Here is a 22,094-nt window from a genome sequence, read left to right as displayed (position 1 = left end):
TTTTCAGGGTGACACGGTAAGGCTAACTGATGGCTTCTTTTCTGCCTGTTCCTTTTCTTTCTCGGATTCTTTGCGAAAACATCTTGACATCAAGATAAGACTGAATTCGCCACCTGGACGACCCTATTAAATTGAAATGTTTTTAAAATGGGCTTGAAGCTACAGAAAAATTATTGCTTCGAATTACATTTTCCCAACACAAAAAATAAACCAAAAAGCATTTTCGAGGTAATTTTTGGAGTTGAAACATTACAAAAAATTCAACGAATTACCCACTCCCAAGGAGCCTAGACAAAATACATTTTCCCAAAAAATTATATGGGAAATCACTTGAACTCATGGTTCAGCAATTTCTTTGGCATTTAAGATTTTGCTTTGGCCATATTTACAAGTCCTCCCAAATGGTAAAATTTTACATATTTTCTGAACACGCAGTTTTGAAAATCTCATTCTTTTCTGTTGGCCCCCGAAATGGTTTCGAATGACATTCCTGGCTATGTTGAAGTTTCTACCTATTGACATTTCCAAACGAGGAATTAAAAAATATCCGCCACCAAGTCTATGGCCGGTCACATTTTTATCGCATGGTTTGCGGAGATGAGAACACAACTGAATGTGCAAATCGAGGGATATTTAAATCCTACTCCGAAGTACCCCAAGTTTCGAGGGATAACATTCCACATAATGTTTAAAATCATAATCAGATGCTTTCGTTGCAGTACCTACTTGGGCGTTACCGTGGGAGTTATTCAAACCTTCATATCGGGGATAAAACTCTCCTTACACAATCTAGAGAAGGAGGTCCAATGCTATAACAGAAAAGCCCCTAGATCAAGAAACCTATAAGACAGGTCAGAGGAGCATTCATACAGATGCCATCAACAACTACTGTACGAGTGCCGTCCTCAGAGTCTAACGTCCATACATTGTAGCTGAAAAACGTCGGCTGCATAGGCAAACCAGAGTAGTTTTGATCCAAATATGTATATTCAGAATGATGCAGTCGAATCAATTTGGTACATCCTCCTAATATTATTGTCAAACTTAGATCGAGTTCGGAGGTGGGCAATATCGGCAATATCGGCACTCCTTTTAGTACCTCCTACACAAAATGTCAACATTTTCAAAGAAAATAAATTATTGCACAGAAAGAGAAAGGATAATGCGATTTTGCTTCAACTTTGTGGATCCTAATATTTGGATCAGTGCTAGGTCTGGTGCGAAAATGGATAATATCGTTCCACTTCATCAAGTACCTCCCCCTTATATAATGTGATGTAAGAGTCCGATTGTCTTCAAATAACACACATTACAATATTTTTATTAACTCAAGGACTGGTGTGAAGATGGAATATATCGGTCAACTCCTTATACATATCTCATATAAAGTATAGGAAATAGTCGATATAGTCCAAATATGGTACATTGTAATATTTTTATTAGTCTTAGGTCACATATGAATTGGTCAATATTGACCAACTGCATCGGAAATAGATTTATAACTGCAGTTTTTTAACTCTCTTAGCCGACTATTTCATGCTTTTTAAAATATATATCTATAGCTATACATGATAATAGAAAACACAGATATTAGGCTTTAAAACGATCACAAGAGTTCGAAGACAATTTGCATGATTTTCTTCATATTGCTTTGTGGTCTCTATTTTAAGAGGCTAGCTTTTAAAAAACTACTACTACTATGATCTTCAGTCATTACATATGTATGAGTAGTTTAAACAGATGGAAGATTTTAAATTGGAAACTTAAACTGTAGCTCGAATGCAAAGAATAATTATTATAACAACTTGACCTAAATCAATTGGGAACGCAAAAAAAACACACAAACACACATACAACAAACAATAAATTTAAATAAAAAAAAATTCAATGACTCCAGATCTCAAGCTAAACGTCACAACTGACAGACAACCGCCACCAGTAGAACCAACAACAACTCATTCATTTGTTGTACTGCTTAACAATAATTTACCATGTAATGTTGAGTACAAACTACTAATAGCATACCGGCTACAATGATGACGCAATCGTCTTTGAACAGTAACTGAAGTGAAAATGAGGAGGAATCTAGAAATGCTCAAATAAAATACCAAACACAAGTCATAAACAAAAAAAAAAAGTTCATAAACAAGCAAAAACAAAACAACAAAAAAAAAACAATAATTATTGAAACTACATGTTATCTTCGACTTATATTCTGTAGGAATTATTATGGTTGTTTTTGTTGTCGTTTATTAATCATTCAAAAATGATAATCATGGTATAATGTGACAAATCTAGAGTACACTTAGGTCTTGGTTTGTGTATGAAACAGAAATGGCATTCTTTCGATATTATTTAGAATATACGGACATTGAATCTCAATCTACGGTGAAATTCTAAATCGTTAATTGGTTAAAGGAAGAAATTTTATGATTTATTTTAGAAAGTAATTGCGCCAAATCTACCCTGATTTGTAAAGGCAGCCAACGTCCTTCAACTGCAATGGATGGAGTATGGACTCCTAGAACGGCACCATACTATAATTATTGATGGCATCTGTGACTGTATCAGTATGAATGCTACACAGTCATGCTTGATAGGTTTCTTGATCTAGAGGCTATCTTCTGAAGCGTTGGACCTCCCTATCTAGGGTTGGGGAGTTTTATCCCCCATATGATGGTTTAAACTACTCACATGATAGCGCCCAAGCAGGTACTGCAACAAAAGCTTATGGTTACCCTAACTACGGAAGGAATCTTCGCCGCCTCACGGAAATGGTCCACTGGCGTCAAGTGGAGACAGCCTCTTACATTTCCCAGGGCAGCATTCTGGCAGGTCTGGATATTGTTCCAATTTGTAGCACTTGTATTCGCAGATCACACTGAGACACATAGACCCAGGTCTCCTTTTACGCACTTCAAGTACTGCCGGCTACCCCCTTGGTAACCTTGTCCCTACTTTTAATTTTGCCGCAGATAGCTGTGACTTTTGCGGACATCTAGGATAGTTCATGGTTGGAATTAAATTTCCCTCGACCTGCACATTCCGCTATGTTCTCACCTTTACAGGCCTCTCTTAGTTCCGCCCCATTGTTCTCGGGGTGCTCGACAAATTGTCGGTGAAAATATCCATTGCACCTCTTTGGATGAGTAGACGATGTGAGTATGAAGAAGAGATAGAGACATTTAAACACCTGCCATATGCTATAACACAGGAGATGTGAGCTATTTTAGTAGGTTGGACGTTAATCGTAGGTCCTATTATCTTCTATAGGTTTGCTAAAAGCATCTCCTGGCTAAGCAAACCAACCTATACTATTAACCCTTTTGCTTTTTCGCTTCAATATTTGTATACTCTCCACCATAGTATAGTGTCATTCCGTTTGTAACACCTCGAAATATATATTTTGGACCCCACAAAGTATATATATTCTTGATCAGCCTAAATCGTCCGTCTGTGGAAATCACTGGATGTCCGTCCGTCTGTGGAAATCACTCTAGCTTCCGAACGAATTGAAGTAGTTTGATAAAATTTTACTCAAATGTATATTATGTCTGCAGGACTTTTGGTATTGAAAATGGGCCATGCAGGTCCACGTTTTGATATGGCCCCCATATAACGGTACATCCCGATATTCGGTATTTTGATGATTTTAGCAACATTATTCATCGGAATTGTTTCAAATTTGGTATTTGAAGTTCGTAATGGATACTGCAGCTTAAGACAGGAAATTGTCTGTGCAGGTCCACGTCTTCGTATAGCCCCCATATAACGGTACCTCTCGATATTCGGTATTTTGATGATTTTACCGACATTATTCACCGGAATTGTTTCAAATTTGGTATTTGAAGCTCGTAATAGATATTGCAGCCTAAGACAGAAAATTGTCTGTGCAGGTCCACGTCTTCGTATAGCTCCCATATAACGGTACCTCCCGATAATCGGTATTTTCATGATTTTAGCTACATTATTCACCGCTTATGACAAAAGCTACCTATGCAGGCCCATGTCGTCGTATAGACCCTAATATAACAGCTACATTCGGTATTTTTAAGATTTTAACAGAATTTTTAACGGTTTTTATATTTTTTTGAGACTTCTTGAACAGCTGACATAAAATCAAACCGGTAGTTCGACAGTCTCATCAATTGGTAGATTAATTGACTAAGAAACCATCCCAGGCTAAGCCATCAGCCCTTCCATGGCCTGAAACCCAGAAAGGCTTAATGAAGTTCTGTACATTAAAGCAAGTTTTCTTGCAATCGAGAATGTCTCTATGACTTGATAGATTTATGGACCGCCTGACTATCGACATATATAGTCATGGGTCCTGTTATGCTGCTGTCAAGTTCTCTTACCGTTCGTTTGCCTTCTTGATTGTCAGAAAAACGCAAAAATTATCATTCTGGAGAACTGCTGTTGTCAGTAAGGCAGGACATGATTGCAATGATTGTTAATTTCGACGTAAGCTAAAATCCAAGTTTACAGTAAATTCATATATGTTGAACCATCTTATCCAAGTATTACATGGACTGAGCCATCATACCCTACTTATCCGCAATCCGGGTAAACGTTGTCTATGATTTACAGAATAAAAGGACATGCTAAGGCTACACCTATTACTATTACACCTATTATTATTAAAATTCGCCTCTGTTAGTTCCTAATTTAGAAAAATACCAATTAAAATATTTTAATTTCGACTTCATTTCCTAAGCCTGATTCAAAAACGAAAGCAACGCAATCAATACAAATTTAAAAAAAAAATGTCAATTACAGCTGTTTTATATATTCTGTTTTATAACGTCTCTGAAAAGTGATAGCAAACTGTTTCTTTTATTATTTAATCAGCGTATTTCGTCGAGTGTTATTTGTGTGTGTATCTTAAGTGTCAACAAATAAACAACAACGAATCAAAAGATGTGCCATGACGTACGCACGCACGTATGAATGAATGGAGAGTTTGTGTTTTATTCATTTCTGGTGTGATTGACCTTGACATTTGGATAGATATTTAGACTCCACACTATCCCGAATGGGAAGAAAAGTTAATGAACAATTTTAAATAATCTGACTTTGTGTGTGTTTTGAAGTTTCGGTTATTATTATATTATACTATCAGAAATATATGTAGAATCAAAAAAAAAAAAAAAAGCTTCAGTGGTTATTGTGTTAAGTTTAAAATTGGAACCGCTCTATGAAATATTCCATAGACATTTTGGACTTCAACGACGGTACAACTTAGATTGAATAGTTACAACTTAGAAATCTTTTGATTGATTTTAGTTTTTATACCCTCCACCTTAAAAAGGAGGGTATGTTAACTCATGTCAGTCCAATTGTAACATCTCTAAATATTCGTCATAGAGCCCATAAAGTATGTATATTCATAATCAGCATACAATTCTAAGTCGAATTAACGTTGTCCGTCTTATTTGATGTAGAGCTTCAAAATTTGGCACAATAACGTGTATGGATGGTTGGAATTGAAAATCAGGTATATCGGTCCACGTTTTGCTATAGTCGCCATATAACTGTACCTTCCGTTATTCGTTATTTTGATGATCTTCGTCACGGATTTGTCTCAAAATTTGTATTCGTAGTTCGCCATTGGTTCTAGCTCCGGTGGCAAAACATGGTATGTATAGGTCCACGTTATTGTATGGTCCCGATATAATTGTACCTCCCGATATTATTTATTTTGATGATTTTGGGCCCATTGTTCCACGGATTTGTCTAAAAATAATAGGTTCTTGTTCCCGGGATGAAACATTGTACGTATAGGTCCACGTTTTTGTATAGGCTCAATATATTTGTACCTCCTGCTATTCGGTATTTTCATAATTTTAGCGACATTATTCACGGGAATTGTTTTAAATTTGGTATTTGAAGTTCGTAATGGATACAACAGCGTAAGACAGAAAATTGTCTGTGTAGGTCTACGTCTTCGTATAGCCCCATGTAACGGTACCTCCCGATATTCGTTATTTTGATGATTTTAGCGACATTAGTCAACGAAATTGTTTGAAATTTGGTATTCGAAGTTCGTAGCGGATAGAAAATTGTCTGTGCAGGTTCACGTTTTGGTATGGGTCCCATATAATGGTACCACCCTATACCCGGTATTTTGATGACTTTAGCTACATTATTCACCGATGTTTTTTGTTTTGCATTTGAATATTATGATAAAAGTTGTCTATGCAGGTTCACGTCGTCGTATTTTTAACGGTTTTTATTTTTTGAAAATTGTCAAAATTCGTTCCAAATGTTGGAGGGTATTTAAGGTCCGGCCTGGCCGAACTTACAGCTTTTACTTGTTTTCATTTCAAATTTTCATAGAACAAGAATGCCGCCCAAGATCTCTTGATTTGACCTCATCTTCTCTTGACTACGATATTTAATCCAGGATATTTTATTTTCCTTCGGCTTGAGAGCAAAACATTGCATTTCGGCATATTTTTTTCTATTCATAACTTTTAATTTAATTAATATATTATTTATTAGATCTAATATATATATATATATATATATATATATATATATATATACACAATTATTTTTTTATTTTTTCTAAATAATTTGAAAATATAAACTAAATCATGTCTCTTCTTCTTTTTTTTTTTCTTTTTATCTTTTTCTATGGCTTACTACATTTGCTGCTGCAATATCGAAATGTACGTTAATTTTCAAACACTGCTACGAAAATTGTTACGTTTTGTTTTCATTTGTATGTCTATGGCAAAACTTGCAACTGTTCCTTGCATGCCGGCTGCATACCACAAATATTATCATCATAATACACGAACGATGACTTTGGCTTGAATTTGTTGATGGTAAACGTGATTTTGGATGTTGCTGGTGTGGATGTTTTGTGTGTTTCTATTGCCGACTGCCGATGGACGACTCTCATGTATTTGCTACTGCTTTGTTTTTATCATTTTTTTCATGGCTTCGCGGCTATACCATCAACATTGACTCATGATATTGCCTTAACTGTGTGCGGTATTGATGATCGACCAACTACATGGATGAATTATCCATTTGTTTGTCTAATTGTCTATCGATTTGACTATTAATCTGTATGTCGAACCTGACTAACTGCCTGCCATATATTGTGGCTATGAATAAGCAGCAGCCAAAGAGCGTGACGATAAATTGAAAGTTGCTAGGGAACGTCAAAATGAAGAAAGACAAAGAAAAATTGAAGAGCTAAAGGCCCAAGCAGAAGCAGCACAAAGATATCGTGAACAAAAAGAAGAGGAACGCCGACGCAGAATCGAAGAGATCCGACAAAGGGATTCCGAAAAGCGTACACAAGTTGAAGAGCGTAAAAAGGCAATTATGGAAGCCGAAAAAGAAAGACGGGAATATATTCTGAGGAAAAATATTGTAAGTTGTAATAATAAGTGAGATGTTTTATTCAAGTATGCTAATTTTTTTCGTATTCTCCCCCCTAGGAAAGAGAATCAAGAATTGAAGTCAAGAAACGTGAACGAAATTCCATAGGTTATGCTTTTGGTTCCTCAACACCTCGCCTCTTAGAACCCGCCGATTTTGGCATGGTATCGCCAAGTACATTCTGGGGACAAAGACGGTGAGTTGGTTTTAAATACAACTGCAATGAAGATATAGTCCAGAACGATATGCATTGTAATTGGAGAAAAAATGTCACCTTGACATAATCTGTAACAGCAAAAAAGTTTGTAACACATGAAAACCGTAATATTAAACACTTTTCCATATACTCGGGACTTTTTTCTACCATGGCTGAGAGTATTACTCTGTCCGTATGCAAAAAAGAGACAAATTGAGACAAATAATAGTCGTTAAAAACAGCAACCACTTCACAGAGATATTATTCAACAATCGTCCGGTATATAAGACGGTTAAATACTTAATTTTCTGATTAACCAGAACCATCACCAACAACTGAAAAACTATGTTCAACAACAAATAATCAAGTTGGCGTACATAAAGATCATAATTTCTATAGCCGTTAAAAATTAGTATATAGAATGCCAGCAATTCATCCAACCTGGAAGACTTCTGCACAGTCCCATGCTCTAGCCACATGCTAACGTCCGCGTCGATTGGTCTATAATTGCAACCTGTAGAGCAACTGCAAAATCAGGAATATTTTTTTGGTCCATTTCAACCCCTAAATATTATGCGATCATCTCCAAAAGTAATGGGGTTCTATTTTGACCCAAACCCCACCTCCATTTTCAATTTCGGCCATAATCGCGACCTGTACCGTGATTACAAATTAACATGGACAGACGGACGGACGGACGGACGGACGGACATACATAGCTAAATCGACTCAGCTCGGCGAGATAGGAAGATCCATATATACTTTCTTAGGTGGGAAACCAATGTTTCGAGGTGTTACATAATCTTTGGCCCAATCAAACTTATAATACCCCCAACGCATTGTGTTGTAGGGTATAAAAACAAGATAAAAAGTATCATAGTATTGGTCACATCCTTCATTTTATATGAGATATGTGATAATTGTTGGAAAATGTTCAAATGTGCGTGAGGTACCAAATATAGTATAAACCGAAGCATTCCATTGTCATGCTTCGTCTAATACAGATATAAATATTGGTATGGGCAAAATTATAAGAAAATCGAACATTTATATAAAATTTTATGCGAAATCTAAAATTCCATATTCATCTCAGGTTTATGGTTCAGTGATATATTTGGATATAGCAAGTTGTAAAGAACCGTTGACTTGATTCGCAAATTATGACAGATAAAAGTATTGAAAATTGTAATCCTTTTTGGGTGAAGTGCCAGAAGGGGTTCGCAGATATATATGGTCTTCATAACAGATCTTGTGCTACCAAAAATGTTTGTATGTGTGAAATTCGAAGAGAGTTGGCTGCTTATTTCCGATTTTATGATCGTTTTTGTTATTCCACACATTGACTGTTTGTGGGAGAGCTACCAGAAGAAATGCTCCGATCTCTACCATCTTTATAACAGATCTTGTGTTGACAGAAATATTGAGATGTACCGAGTCTGAATGGAATCGGATGTTAATTTCATGTTTTATCAGCTTCAAGGATATTCAAAATGTTGACCCTTTTTGGGGGAGGTGCAAGAAGGAGTGGACCGATTTATTCCACCTTCATACCAGATCTTTGGTTAGTAAAAACATTGTTATGTGTGTAGTTTGAAAAGAACCGGATGCTTATTTCGGATTTTATAATCGTTTTGGTTATTCAAAACTTTGACACTATGTGGGAGAGCTACCAGAAAGAATGGCCAGATCTCTACCATCTTTATAACAGATCTTGTGTTGATGGAAATATTGAGATGTGCCATGTCTGAATGAAATTAGATGTTAATTTCGTGTTTTATGAGCTTCATGAATATTTCAATTTTTGACCCTTTGTGGGGGAGGCATCAGACCGATATACTCCATCCAAACCGTGGGTTAATAAAAATATTGTGATTTGTGTAATTTGAAGATAATCGGTCTCTTATTTCACATTTTATAAGAGTTATAATTATTCAAAAATTTGACCCTTTGTGGTGTAGGTACTGGATGGAGTGAACCGATATGTGCCTTTTCGTACATGCTGTAGCACTAATGGAAATTTTAGGATTTGCAAGGTTGGAGCAAAATCGGATTATCCTTTCTCTTTCTGTGAAGTAAAATATTTTTGTTGAAAATGTAGACCTTTTGTGGGGAAGGTACCAGACGGAGTTGACCAATATTGCCCATCTCCGAACTCGATCTAAGTTTGACAATTATATTTCGATGGACCTAGTTTGGATCAAATCGGATACTCCCTTCGAGAGTTGTCATGCGCACCAGCCAGTCAGACAGACAGACAGACGGAAGGACGGACATCGCTAGATCGGCTCCAAATGTCCTGAAACGGATTTGGTCCAAAGAGACCTAGGGTCTAAAACCGTTATTTCGATGAGTCACATTTTGGCCGTATCAAATGATATATACCCTCTCTAGCCATATGGCTGAGGGTATAACAACAAAATGTAACCATTGGGAAGGCGTTACTTTTCGCTGTGTTCATCAAATTGCTAGTAGATATGTTCAGAAGCGTGGATCACTTATATAAGAAGACATGAATATTGTCGGTACGGCTATTATTTCAACTATTACATCGTGATCCAGAATATATATCCCTGCACCGGGCTGTCAATAGCAACTGGTCTGAATCTACAGATATTTGCATAACAAAGTTTCTACATAACATATCAGAGATCACACGGAATATTGGGAATGACTTGATCTACCATTAAAATTAAATGATTTGCATATTCAAGAGAGCCATACCACTTTCTTCTTCTTCTTTTATATATATAAAAAATAAAAAAAAAAATAAATTATTTTTAATTATTATAATTATATCCTAAATAAACATATATCCATTTCCATTTCAGATCTACTTCAATATCAAATGTTGCCGGTGCTTCACTTTCACGTCGAAGTTCTGAACGTGAACTTAACGATTGTGGTTCTAAAAAGCGTGCAACATCGGCCAGTGGCACAGAGAGACACGAGGGTAAGTCCAGCATAAACAGTGCAGTTTTGGGCAAATATCTACCTTACGGTGTATTGAGTTGAAAGTTACGAATTATTAAATCGTTGACAGTTAAGAACTTTTGAGAGCCGTCTTATTTTGTTTTCTTAAATATTTGTTAGCTACATACAAGAAATTTGTTGTGTGCCCGCCCCTTCGTTTGTACTGTTTTTCCTTCTTTTTGTATTTTGTTTCGTTTTTATTATTACATCTGCAGATGTATTCTGTCATCTGACATCTTAATGAATGTGATGATGGCAAAAATATGGAATATTTCCTTAAAATCTTGTATGTGTGTTAATGGTATTTAGATAATTTTAATGTCGTTTTATCGTTTTGATAAACGTACGAACAACATACAATTCCAAAAACAAGAGTGACGTGATGCCAAAGACAACTTATATGCGCTAGAAGTATGAATAAATGTAGTTTCAGAAATTTTTCAATTTGCGTCGCATAAAAGTGAATTATTTTGCAACTATCGGGAAAATTTATTCGAAAGACCATGTTTAGTTTATTGTCTGTCCAAAAAGATATCTGGCACCGAAATGCTGTCATATTTTAACCACATCACATCAAATCATTTTTTATTAGTTTGATTTTAAAATATTGCTTTTTTACATCTGCCTCAGGCTTGACAAAATGGAAATACAATTTTCAACTAAGGAAGGGGAACGCACATTATATTTTGCTTAATTTTTCTCTACAATAAGGATTAAGGATTGCAATTTTTATTTGCCATCTATTGTTTTTAGTTCTCTCAATTCTTCATTTTTTTTCTCATCTCCTCCTTTAATTTCTTATTAGCATACAAGCAACAAGCACCAGTTTGGTTTTTCCAACAATTTGCCACATTCCAATTCTGTTTGTATTTTTTTTTTATTTGAACTCTTCTTCCTGCTCTTCTTATTATTAGTATTATTGTCACATTTATCTTTATGTTTATCCACTTTTTCCATCATTTCACGATAACAACAACTATCTACCTTTAATATTGTAAAAAATGAAAAACAAACAACCACCACTACAACAACTAAAGATCATCGTCGTAGTAGGTCATCAATGTATGAAGTATTCAATTGGGGCTACACCAATGATGAGCCACCCAAAAGATTTTCACTTTCAATAGTTGGTAGCGAAATTAATATAGATGGACCACCGCTACCGACAGCAGCACCATCAGCAAGCAAAACAACAACAAATATCATCAGCGACACCAAGAACACAAGCAACAAAAACAACAGCAACACAGAGAATAGTCATCTCAATAATAATAACAATAATACTCATCATTATAGGCAATATTCAAATCATAATAATTTCTATACATCTGCTAAGGGTGAGGATGCAAGAAAACTCCCAATTTTATGTTTTTTTTTATGCATCTGTATTTTGTTTTGTTTTTTTTTTCTTAATTTTTCATTTGATTTTCTCTTTACCCTCCATAATGTTTTCTTTTTTTTTTTTTTTTTTGCAATTCACTAAAAATTTGGTTAACATCTTTAAGAACTGGAAAGAAAATCGAGTATACAATATGTTTCAGCTTATAAATAAGTTGTAAATCAAAGCAGAGGACTTGTGTTCCAAATACTCAAGAATTTTCCATAGCTAGACTGTTTAGGAGACAACATTTTTTAAAAATCAGATAGCAAATATTCATAATATAATTTCCATAAATTTGTGGTTGGGCTCCACCATTGCCTATTGTCTTCTAATGGATCTCCTAAGGGGTGCTTCATTGTTAAATGCCAAATTAACCCTCCTACAAAGTCATGAGCTCGTCTTTGAGATCGATGAATTTTCAGCCCCCCCAACACATATTGTTGTAGGGTATAAAAATTGATCACAAATTGTTGGGGCAACCCACATTAACAATATGGCATCTCATGTTGCAACATCCTATACGGCAACGCCCACATAATAGGACGCCGTGCTACCGCCATTTTAGCTTGCTCAGTCTTGTTTTGTCTGTCACTCGAGTCTGATTCACTACATTGTAACTTCTTCATTCTTTTTAAATTAGTAGCTGTGAACGCTCATCATCCAATAAATCTATACACCTTTAGTATTAACAAACATTGGCTTTTATTTCAAACTATAAAAGTACAACAAAAGTGGCGACGAGGATAGTGGAAATTGATCAATAATTGCACACACAACAATCCGCAAAAATGTCTCAAGACATAATTCTACAATTGTTAACAGAGCAACAAAAAGCAATGTCGCAACAAACGCAACTGCTAAAGCATATGGCTGATCTTCTTCAAGCACAAGGAGCACCAAATTCACCACACTCACCACAAACATCAAATTCATCCAAAGCAGCACTAATGGAATCACTAGCACAGTCAATGACAGCATTCGTATACGAGCCAGAGAGCGGTCTGATATTTCAAGCGTGGTACAACAGGTTTGTGCATGTTTTCGAAAAAGAAGCAAGCTCACTCGAAGAACATGACAAAGTGGCCTTGTTATGGAGAAAAATGTCGAACCAAGTACATGAAAGATTTGCCAACTACGTATTACCAGCAAAACCTGAAGACATGACTCTAAAGGATACAGTAGAGAAACTCAAGAAACTCTTTGGTAAAACAGAAACACAAGTCTCACAAAGATACAAATGCCTTCAGCTAGCAAAAGGCGACAGCGAAGATTTCAGAGAATACGCAAGCAGAGTAAACCTACAATGCGAACTATTCAAAATGAAAGAACTGAAAATCGACCAATTCAAATGTCTCATTTTCGTCTTAGGACTCAAGTCAGCAAAGGACAACGACATAAGACTTCGCTTACTAAAGGTACTGGATGATGAAAACACTACAATGAACCTAGATCAACTAGTAGACGAAACACAACGAATTCTAGATCTCAAATCGGACAACATTCTCATTGAACATCAATCAAAAATCGTCTGTTCACTCAACAAGCACGCAAAAGACTTTAAGAAGCACAAAACACCCAATTCACCCTGTTGGTATTGCGGAGACCTTCACTACGTCAAATTTTGTCCTTTCCAGAAACATAAATGCACAACATGCAATCAAGTGGGTCATAAAAATAACTTTTGCAACATCGCTAAGACTGGTAAGAATTTCAAATCATCATCTGAAAACAACCAGAACGAATTCAAGAAATACAGCAATTCAAGGAAATCATTCAAAACTAAGGCAGTTTTCAAAACACACAACATTAATTTCCGCGACTTAAGGAAACACACAACTGTCCTAATTAACAACAATCCTGTAAAACTTCAAATTGATACTGCATCAGACATATCAATTGTATCTATCAACACATGGAAAGCTATAGGTAAGCCTGAAGCCTACGAAACTTTTGACAACGCTAGCGACGCAAACGCAAATTCAATCAAGCTCCTAGCAGAATTTCAATGTGACGTCACAATCGACAAAACATCAAAAACATTAAAATGTTATATAACAGATATAGAAAAACTCAATATCATGGGAATCGATTGGATTCAAGCATTCAATCTATGGCAGAAACCAATAACCTCATGGTGTCATCAAATAAACTTCGTTGATGAAATAGCAGAATTGAAAACGAATTATCAATCAGTTTTTGATAACAGTACCCCAGGTCTGTGCAAAACAAAAGTCAACATACAATTATTGCCAAACACAAAAGAAATATTCGTTCCCAAACGACCAGTTCCTTTCGCAGCAAGAATGGAAATTGACACAGAACTCCTCAGATTAGAAAACGCAGGAATAATCACACCGGTAGATTCATCGAGGTACGCAGCGCCGATAGTGGTCAGCAAACGTAATGGAAAAATTCGAATATGTGCAGACTATTCAACAGGACTAAACTCAATAGTAGAACCTAATCAGTATCCATTACCAACACCGGAAGAAATCATGTCTGATTGCCACAACTGTGTAATCTTTAGTCACTTAGATCTCTCAGACGCATACTTACAAGTCGAAGTTGACGACGAAAGTAAAGAGCTTCTCACCATCAATACACACAAAGGTCTATATAAGTTCAACCGTCTAACCCCAGGTATAAAATCAGCTCCGGGAGCATTTCAAAGGATCATGGATAAGCTATGCGCAGGCATAGAAGGAGCAAAAGCATATATAGACGACATCATGTTATCAAGTCCATCTATTCCGGAACATAAATTAAATTTAAACAAGCTTTTACAAAGAATTCAAGATCACGGATTCAAACTGAAATTTGAAAAATGCCAATTCTTTCAAAAACAAATCAAATATCTAGGACACATAATAAGCAAAGATGGAATCAAACCTGACCCAATCAAAATAGCAGCCGTTCAAAATCTTAAAACACCAGAAAACGTCTCGGAAGTAAGATCGTTATTAGGCTCTATTAATCATTACGGGAAATTTGTAAACAACATGAGAACACTACGTAAACCTCTTGACGATCTACTAAAAAAGGACGCCAAGTTCGAGTGGACGTCACAGTGTCAAAAATCATTAAACGACTTTAAGAACATCTTGACATCAGATCTTCTTTTAACGCATTACAATCCAAACTTGCCTATACATGTAGCAGCCGATGCATCATCTCACGGAATCGGCGCGGTTATCTATCATATGTTTCCAGACAACACTATGAAGGCAATACATCATATTTCCAGATCACTCACACAAGCGGAAAAGAATTACAGCCAAATAGAAAAAGAAGGCCTAGCCCTTATATTCGCCGTTCAACGGTTTCACAAAATGTTATTCGGACGCAAATTTACTTTACACACTGATCACAAACCCTTACTCGCAATATTTGGTTCAAAGAAGGGAGTTCCAATTTACACAGCAAATCGTTTACAACGATGGGCCCTTATATTACTGGCTTACAACTTCGAAATTAAATACACAAACACAAAGGACTTTGGTCACGCTGATGTATTATCAAGATTAGTCAACAATCACGAAAAACCAGCAGATGACTTTATAGTGGCTTCAATATCATTCGAAGAAGACATACGTAACGAGATAAATGAAATTATGTCAGTTCTCCCAGTATCATTTAAAATGATCGTCGATGCAACAACTAAAGACACGGATTTACAAATGGTCCTCAAATACATTCAAACTGAATGGCCAGAAAGCAAGAAAAATATTAACCCATCAATTATTCAATTTTTCAACCGCAAGGAAAATCTTTCAACCTTCGATGGTTGTATTCTCTTCAATAATCGTATAGTAATTCCTAAATCATATCAGAGACAAATCTTACAACAACTTCACAGAGGACACTTATCAGCAGAACGCAGCAAAGCCATCGCCAGAAGTTATGTTTATTGGCCAAACATCGACAAACAAATTGAAGACTTTGTTCGGAAATGCAAAAATTGTCAACATGCGGCAAAAAGTCCAGTAAAAACAAATCTTTGCCCATGGCCATTAACTTCACACCCTCTTGAAAGGATACATATAGACTTTGCTGGTCCAGAAAAAGGTAAATATTATCTTCTTATCATCGACTCGTATTCAAAATACCCTGTTATATACGAGACAACAACGACAACCACATATGCAACATTAAAAATGTTAAACGAATATTGTGCACTCTTCGGAAATCCTGAACAATTGGTCTCGGACAACGGAACACAGTTCTGTTCAGAACAATTTGAGAAGTGGTGCAGCAAAAAAGGCATTAAACACACAAGGACTGTTCGTTTTCATCCAAGTTCAAATGGACAAGCCGAGCGTTTCGTTGATACACTTAAACGTGCATTAAAAAAACTAGAAGGGGAAGAAACGCCTACGGAATCTCTCCAAACCTTCCTAGAAGTCTACAGATCCACACCAAATCCAAATGCACCAGAAGGTAAGTCTCCAGCAGAATCCTTCATCGGAAGAAAAATGAGAACGGTCTTCGACGTTCTAAGGAAGCAACAATCGCCTGAGTATAACGTCAATCACAAAATGGAACAGCAGTACAATACCAAACACGGTACCAAAAACAGAGAGTTTAGCAACGGAGAATTGGTCTATGCCAGAAACTTCAAAGGAAACAAAAGTTACTGGACAACAGGCGAAATAGTCGAGCGTAAAGGGAAAGTCATTTACAACACTCTAATCGACGTTGGGGACAGGAAAATTCTAGTACGAGCTCATACTGATCAACTTCGACATAGAGAATCGGTAGAGTCAAGCAGTCAAGAACGACAAAAACTACCATTGGACGTACTACTTGAAGAATTCGAAATCGCTTTGCCTAACCATCAAGAACATTTTGCAACTCCAACAGGTTCACCAAACTGGACACCTCAAAGAATAACAAGTCGCAGACAACCAGTCGAACCTATTTCAAGATCACCTTCTCATCTTAAGGAGGGAGATGTTGGGGCAACCCACATTAACAATATGGCATCTCATGTTGCAACATCCTATACGGCAACGCCCACATAATAGGACGCCGTGCTACCGCCATTTTAGCTTGCTCAGTCTTGTTTTGTCTGTCACTCGAGTCTGATTCACTACATTGTAACTTCTTCATTCTTTTTAAATTAGTAGCTGTGAACGCTCATCATCCAATAAATCTATACACCTTTAGTATTAACAAACATTGGCTTTTATTTCAAACTATAAAAGTACAACACAAATAATAGCTGAAGACGCCGAAAACTCAATTTTTAAGGAGTTATGGTCATTTTAAAAAAATATTTTAATTCAAGTGATCACAAATAATAGCTAAAACGCCGAAAACTAAATACTAAAGATGTTATGGCCATTTTAAAATATTGTTTAATTCAAGTGATCACAAATTATAGCTAAAAACGCCAAAAACTAGATAGATAGGTATGGTCATTTTAAAATTTTGATCAATTCATGACTAAAAAGTGATCACAAATAATAGCTTAAAATGATACCGATATGCTTGGGCTTTAAGAGGTCAAAAAAGGCAAACAATGATTGAGCCTAGGGGTTTAAGACTGACTCTTATTTAAACCTTCGCCTCGTACAATTTCTCTAAGTGGATTCTCAGTGGCTGTAGATCCAGCAGACCATTGAATACAGCCTTTAAAGTGCAGACACTTGCTTAGAAAATCGATTTCAAGTACAATATCAACCAGAGTTGACCTAGAGCACCCCACTTTCTTAGCTGTGAAAAGTTTTGTTGCACTTTACCACAGATCATAGGTGCCATAGAAAAGGCTATATTTATTACCCTATACTCGTGGAGATGGCTGGATCTCGCTCATATTCCGTTAGAATGCATTTGACATCCTGTCTGCAAACCCTGAACACTTTTGGACACATCACTGGCGTTGTGGGGATTCACTTTTCAGAATACATTTGCTTAAAGAACATTTTTGAAATGAGACTATCTCCCAGGTCCGAAGACTATTCACGACTGTTTATTCAAATTTGCAGCAATCAAATATACACTCTACGCCATAAATTCAGAACAATTCGTAAAACGTCCAGTCTCGTTTCTACATTGTATATCATTTTCACTTGAATCATGTGAGGGGTAATTCAGTTTCTTCGTGAAGTTCTTTGTTGACCAAATTATATAATAATCCTTCTATGTTGTACTACTAACTTCAAATGATGAATGTATTATTTAAAGTGTTCTTACTGAGATTTCGACTGACTTCTAATTAATAATGATTTTGTTTTTATGCACCCCAACTTCAAATTTGTTGTTTTTCTAACAATTACGTTGCTAGTTGTATATTTTTGTTTAATAACCTTTTTATACATACGTATATATATAAATTTTTTGCATGAATTTCTTTTATTTTCTCATCATTATTAAGAATGTTTTCTTTAACATTATTTTAATTTTTTTTAAATCATACAAACGACTTTTTTGTTTTGTAAATATTAGCAATTGCCTGGTCGATAGAAGATATCCATACAAATCATCGATTTTTCGATTGTTGTTAAAATCGAAAATAATTTTCTTTTTCACATGTGGGGTATTTCTCAAATGGTTAACTCTGTGTCGTGGTATTTTGTTTATACACAATAGAAGTTTATCGTGTTCTATTGTCTTTAAAAATTAAACCGAAATAATTGTGTAAGCTCACAAAATTCATACTAAAATTTTAACGGTTCTTCGTTTTGTAGAAGCGGAAAATTATGGTAAAATTTCAATTTCAAAATTTCAATGTCAAAAATGGCTGGAAAAAATTAAAATGTCTGTTCCACAACTGCAAGAATGACAAAGTTTTAACTGCGATAACCGATTTTCCCTCTATGATATCGAAGAAAATTGGAAAACTAGTAGAAAATTGCAGTAAACTAGTAGTAACAGGTACTGGAACAGAGCAAAAATTAGGAAAAAATAAAAATAGGAAAATAAAATTAAAAATAGGAAAATACGACACATGAATACGACACATCTCTTTTTAACCCTCCACCATTATTAAGTTTGACATTCCGTTTGCAACACCTCGAAATATACATTTTTTACGTTATTATAGCGATTTAAGCGACATTATTCACCGGAAATTTTTTAAATTTGGTATTCGAAGTTCGACAGACAGAAAATTATCTATACAGGTCCACGTCTTCGTATAGACCCATATAGTGATACCTCCCTATTTTCGGTATTTTGGTGATTTAAGCGGAATTATTCACCGGAAATGTTTCAAATTTGGTATTTGAAGATCGTAATGGATGCTACAGTCAATGACAGATAATTGTCTGTGCAGGTCCACGTCTTCGTATATCCCCTATATAACGGCACCTCCCGATATTCGGTATTTTGAAGATTTAAGCAACATTATTCACCGGAATTGTTTCAAATTTGGTATTTGAAGTACGTAATGGATACTACAGCCTATGATAGAAATTTGTGTGTGCAGGTCCTAATATAACGGCTACATTCGGTATTATTAAGATTTTAACAGAATGGATTTAATTTTTTTTGAAAATTGCCATATTCGTTCCAAATGGTGGATAGTCGGCCTCGCCGAACTTACAGTTTTTTTTACTTGCTTCCTTTAATTTTTTTGTTACATAAAATAATTGTTAATAAATTTTTCAATTAAAAAAAAAACTAAAAAAATCCCAAGTTCGGCCAGGCCGAATTTTTATTACCCTCCACCATTGGGAAAAGAAACATTTATATATATAAGTATCTGAATTCAAACCACATCCCACTTTAAACCACAAATACCAGCAAGGACGTTTGTATAATGCTGTTAAACTTAAAAAACCAAAAAGTGGGTGAGGTCGTCATATGGGGACTATACCAAAACGGAAAAACTATATAGACAATTTTATACTTCAAAGATTGTTATCTACCAAATTATCTTAACCAAATTTGAAACAATTTCGTGGGTAATTGTGACTAGGATTATTAAAATACAGAATATCGGTGGGTACCGTTATATGTGCTTTAGGAAAACGTGGACCTGTATGTACAATGTTCTACCACCGGAGCTAGAACCCATTACGAACTACAAATACTAATTTTTGGCGAGCTGGAGCCCTAGACACAATACAAAATTTCAACAGACAGAGAGTCGGACATCGTTAAATCGACTTAGAATTTTATGCTGATCATGAATATATAAATATACCTTATGGGGTCTGCGACGAATATTAAGGGATGCTACAAACGGAATGACAAAGTTAATATATCCTCCTTTTCAAGGTGGAGGGTGTAAAAATTGTTAAGTTATCTTTCGAGTTGAGCTATTAATGACTCAAGGAGATTCCAATTTCCAATACAATACAAATACAAAGAAATAATGTTTTCCTTTTTTTTAACCAAATATCACGACCATGGAATTAACCCACAAAGAAATTCACAATAAACTTTTAAAAATGCATACAAAAAAATAAAACTTGATTTGCCTGCGTAGTAGTTGTAATTTTTGCCACTTACAAGAATTAATCAATTTGCAAAAATCTAAAACATGCATTAAACAATTTTTGTCGCTTAAAAAGAAATCTGTTAGCAGTTGGCGCTACAGAATGTTACGAAAGCTTGTAAAACCGAGCCGAGCATGTCTTCATTTTTTTCTTCAAATTTTTAAAGAATGTCGTTATGCTTTTTCTTTGTCTCTTTCATTCTTTTCGCGGAATGAATGATAATAGTATTTCTTAAGATTTTTTTATGAAAAAATAAATTTTAAAAATTCGATAAAAAAAAATAAATAACATAACGATATATTCCAAATTTTCTTTTTGTGTATGACCGACCAATCAATGAATCAATCAAACTATCCACTTCACTACGTTACAACGTACGACCCCCCACAAACAACAACGCATTTAATCTTATATAGAAGATAATGTTGATACATCACATATTGTGTTTCGAAGTGTGGCCAGAAGAAAAACTGACCTTATGCCAACAATACCGAGTCCCAGGGATGGTCATTACGGTTCCCGATCATCATTAAGTAATACACCTTCTAGAACACCAGGTAAGACAGACACACATCATGTAACATTACCCATCACAACACAAAACATTCACCAACTCACGCTATACCACAAACAATAAAGACACCCCAATCATTACTATCATCGAGAACTCTTTCTAGATATATATTTTTGTATTAAGTTATAATTTGACCTCATGTTTACCTATTTATACCTCTCCCCTTCAACTACTATTGCTGCTCTATTTCTCTCGATATATTGTGAACATTTCAAGTCTATTACAAAAAGAATTTGATTTTTGTGTTCGTTTATTATACCCACTCAGATATATATTCAACGTAATTTCAATTAGTGTTTGATTTCCATCCCTACATATCTATACCTAATACTACTCTAAATTAAAATCTGATATTCTGTTAAGACAGCCTTTATGCTTTTGTTTGCTATTATTATTTTTTTTTTACATATCATATTTAAGATTTGTTTTGTTAATTTAATTTGAATTTGTGCAACAAATATTGGAACGAAGTCGACTAGACATAAAAATATTCTGCGTACATTAATGGTGAAAAAAATACCAAGTTTTAAAATAAACGACGTATACTAGGCATAAATATGTTCTGCGTACATTAATAGTGAAAAAAACCAAGTTTTAAAATTGAGATTTCAAGGGGTGGTTTTGGGCCCACAAAGGCGGCATTAACAATAGAAAATTTAGAGATCGATACAAAAAGATAGAAAAGATAAATAATTTTGCTTAATAAGCTAAATATATATGAGACACCTGAAAGTTTAAATATATATGAGACTCCTGAAAGGTATACACAATAGTGCGGGGAAGTTCCATCCATTTATACATCGAGTTTATATACCTTAGGGTCAATGCATTTAGGTGTATGGTGCAGGGCAAGGAGTCATTCACTTTCAAGTCAAGTCATTCACTTTCAAAGGACCACAGGCCAATTAGTCATTAATTTTTATTCCCCCTGCCATATGGCTAGAGAGGGTAGGGTATACATCGTTTGATACGGCCAAAACGTGCCTCATCGAAATAACGATTTAAGGTCTCTTTGGACTAAATCCGTTTCAGGACATTTGGAGTCGATCTAGCGATGTTCGTCCGTCCGTCTGGCTGGTGCACACGATAACTCTCGAAGGGAGCATCCGATTTGATCCATACTTGGTACAT

The 22,094-nt window shown here is 35.4% G+C and overlaps 1 protein-coding gene across 9 annotated transcripts in view; it reads left to right on the top strand.

Annotated features, from left to right (window-relative positions):
• LOC101899735 (ensconsin) overlaps positions 1 to 22,094 on the top strand; it is a 57,404-nt gene that overhangs the window by 11,289 nt on the left and 24,021 nt on the right. For 5 of the 9 annotated variants that reach the window (XM_059131744.1, XM_005178834.4, XM_005178835.4 and 2 more), the window contains exons 3-7: positions 7,133 to 7,389; positions 7,458 to 7,594; positions 10,423 to 10,544; positions 11,602 to 11,901; positions 20,806 to 20,946. In XM_059131744.1, the coding sequence (XP_058987727.1) occupies positions 7,133 to 7,389; positions 7,458 to 7,594; positions 10,423 to 10,544; positions 11,602 to 11,901; positions 20,806 to 20,946 (957 nt within the window). The remainder of the gene's footprint in view (positions 1 to 7,132; positions 7,390 to 7,457; positions 7,595 to 10,422; positions 10,545 to 11,601; positions 11,902 to 20,805; positions 20,947 to 22,094) is intronic. The other 4 variants (XM_011292337.3, XM_005178837.4, XM_005178838.4 and 1 more) reach the window with 2 other exon arrangements.

This window comes from Musca domestica, unplaced genomic scaffold (genome assembly GCF_030504385.1).
Source record: "Musca domestica strain aabys unplaced genomic scaffold, Musca_domestica.polishedcontigs.V.1.1 9, whole genome shotgun sequence".
Classification (NCBI taxonomy): Eukaryota; Metazoa; Arthropoda; class Insecta; order Diptera; family Muscidae; genus Musca; species Musca domestica.
This window is presented reverse-complemented; position numbering and strand designations above follow the sequence as displayed.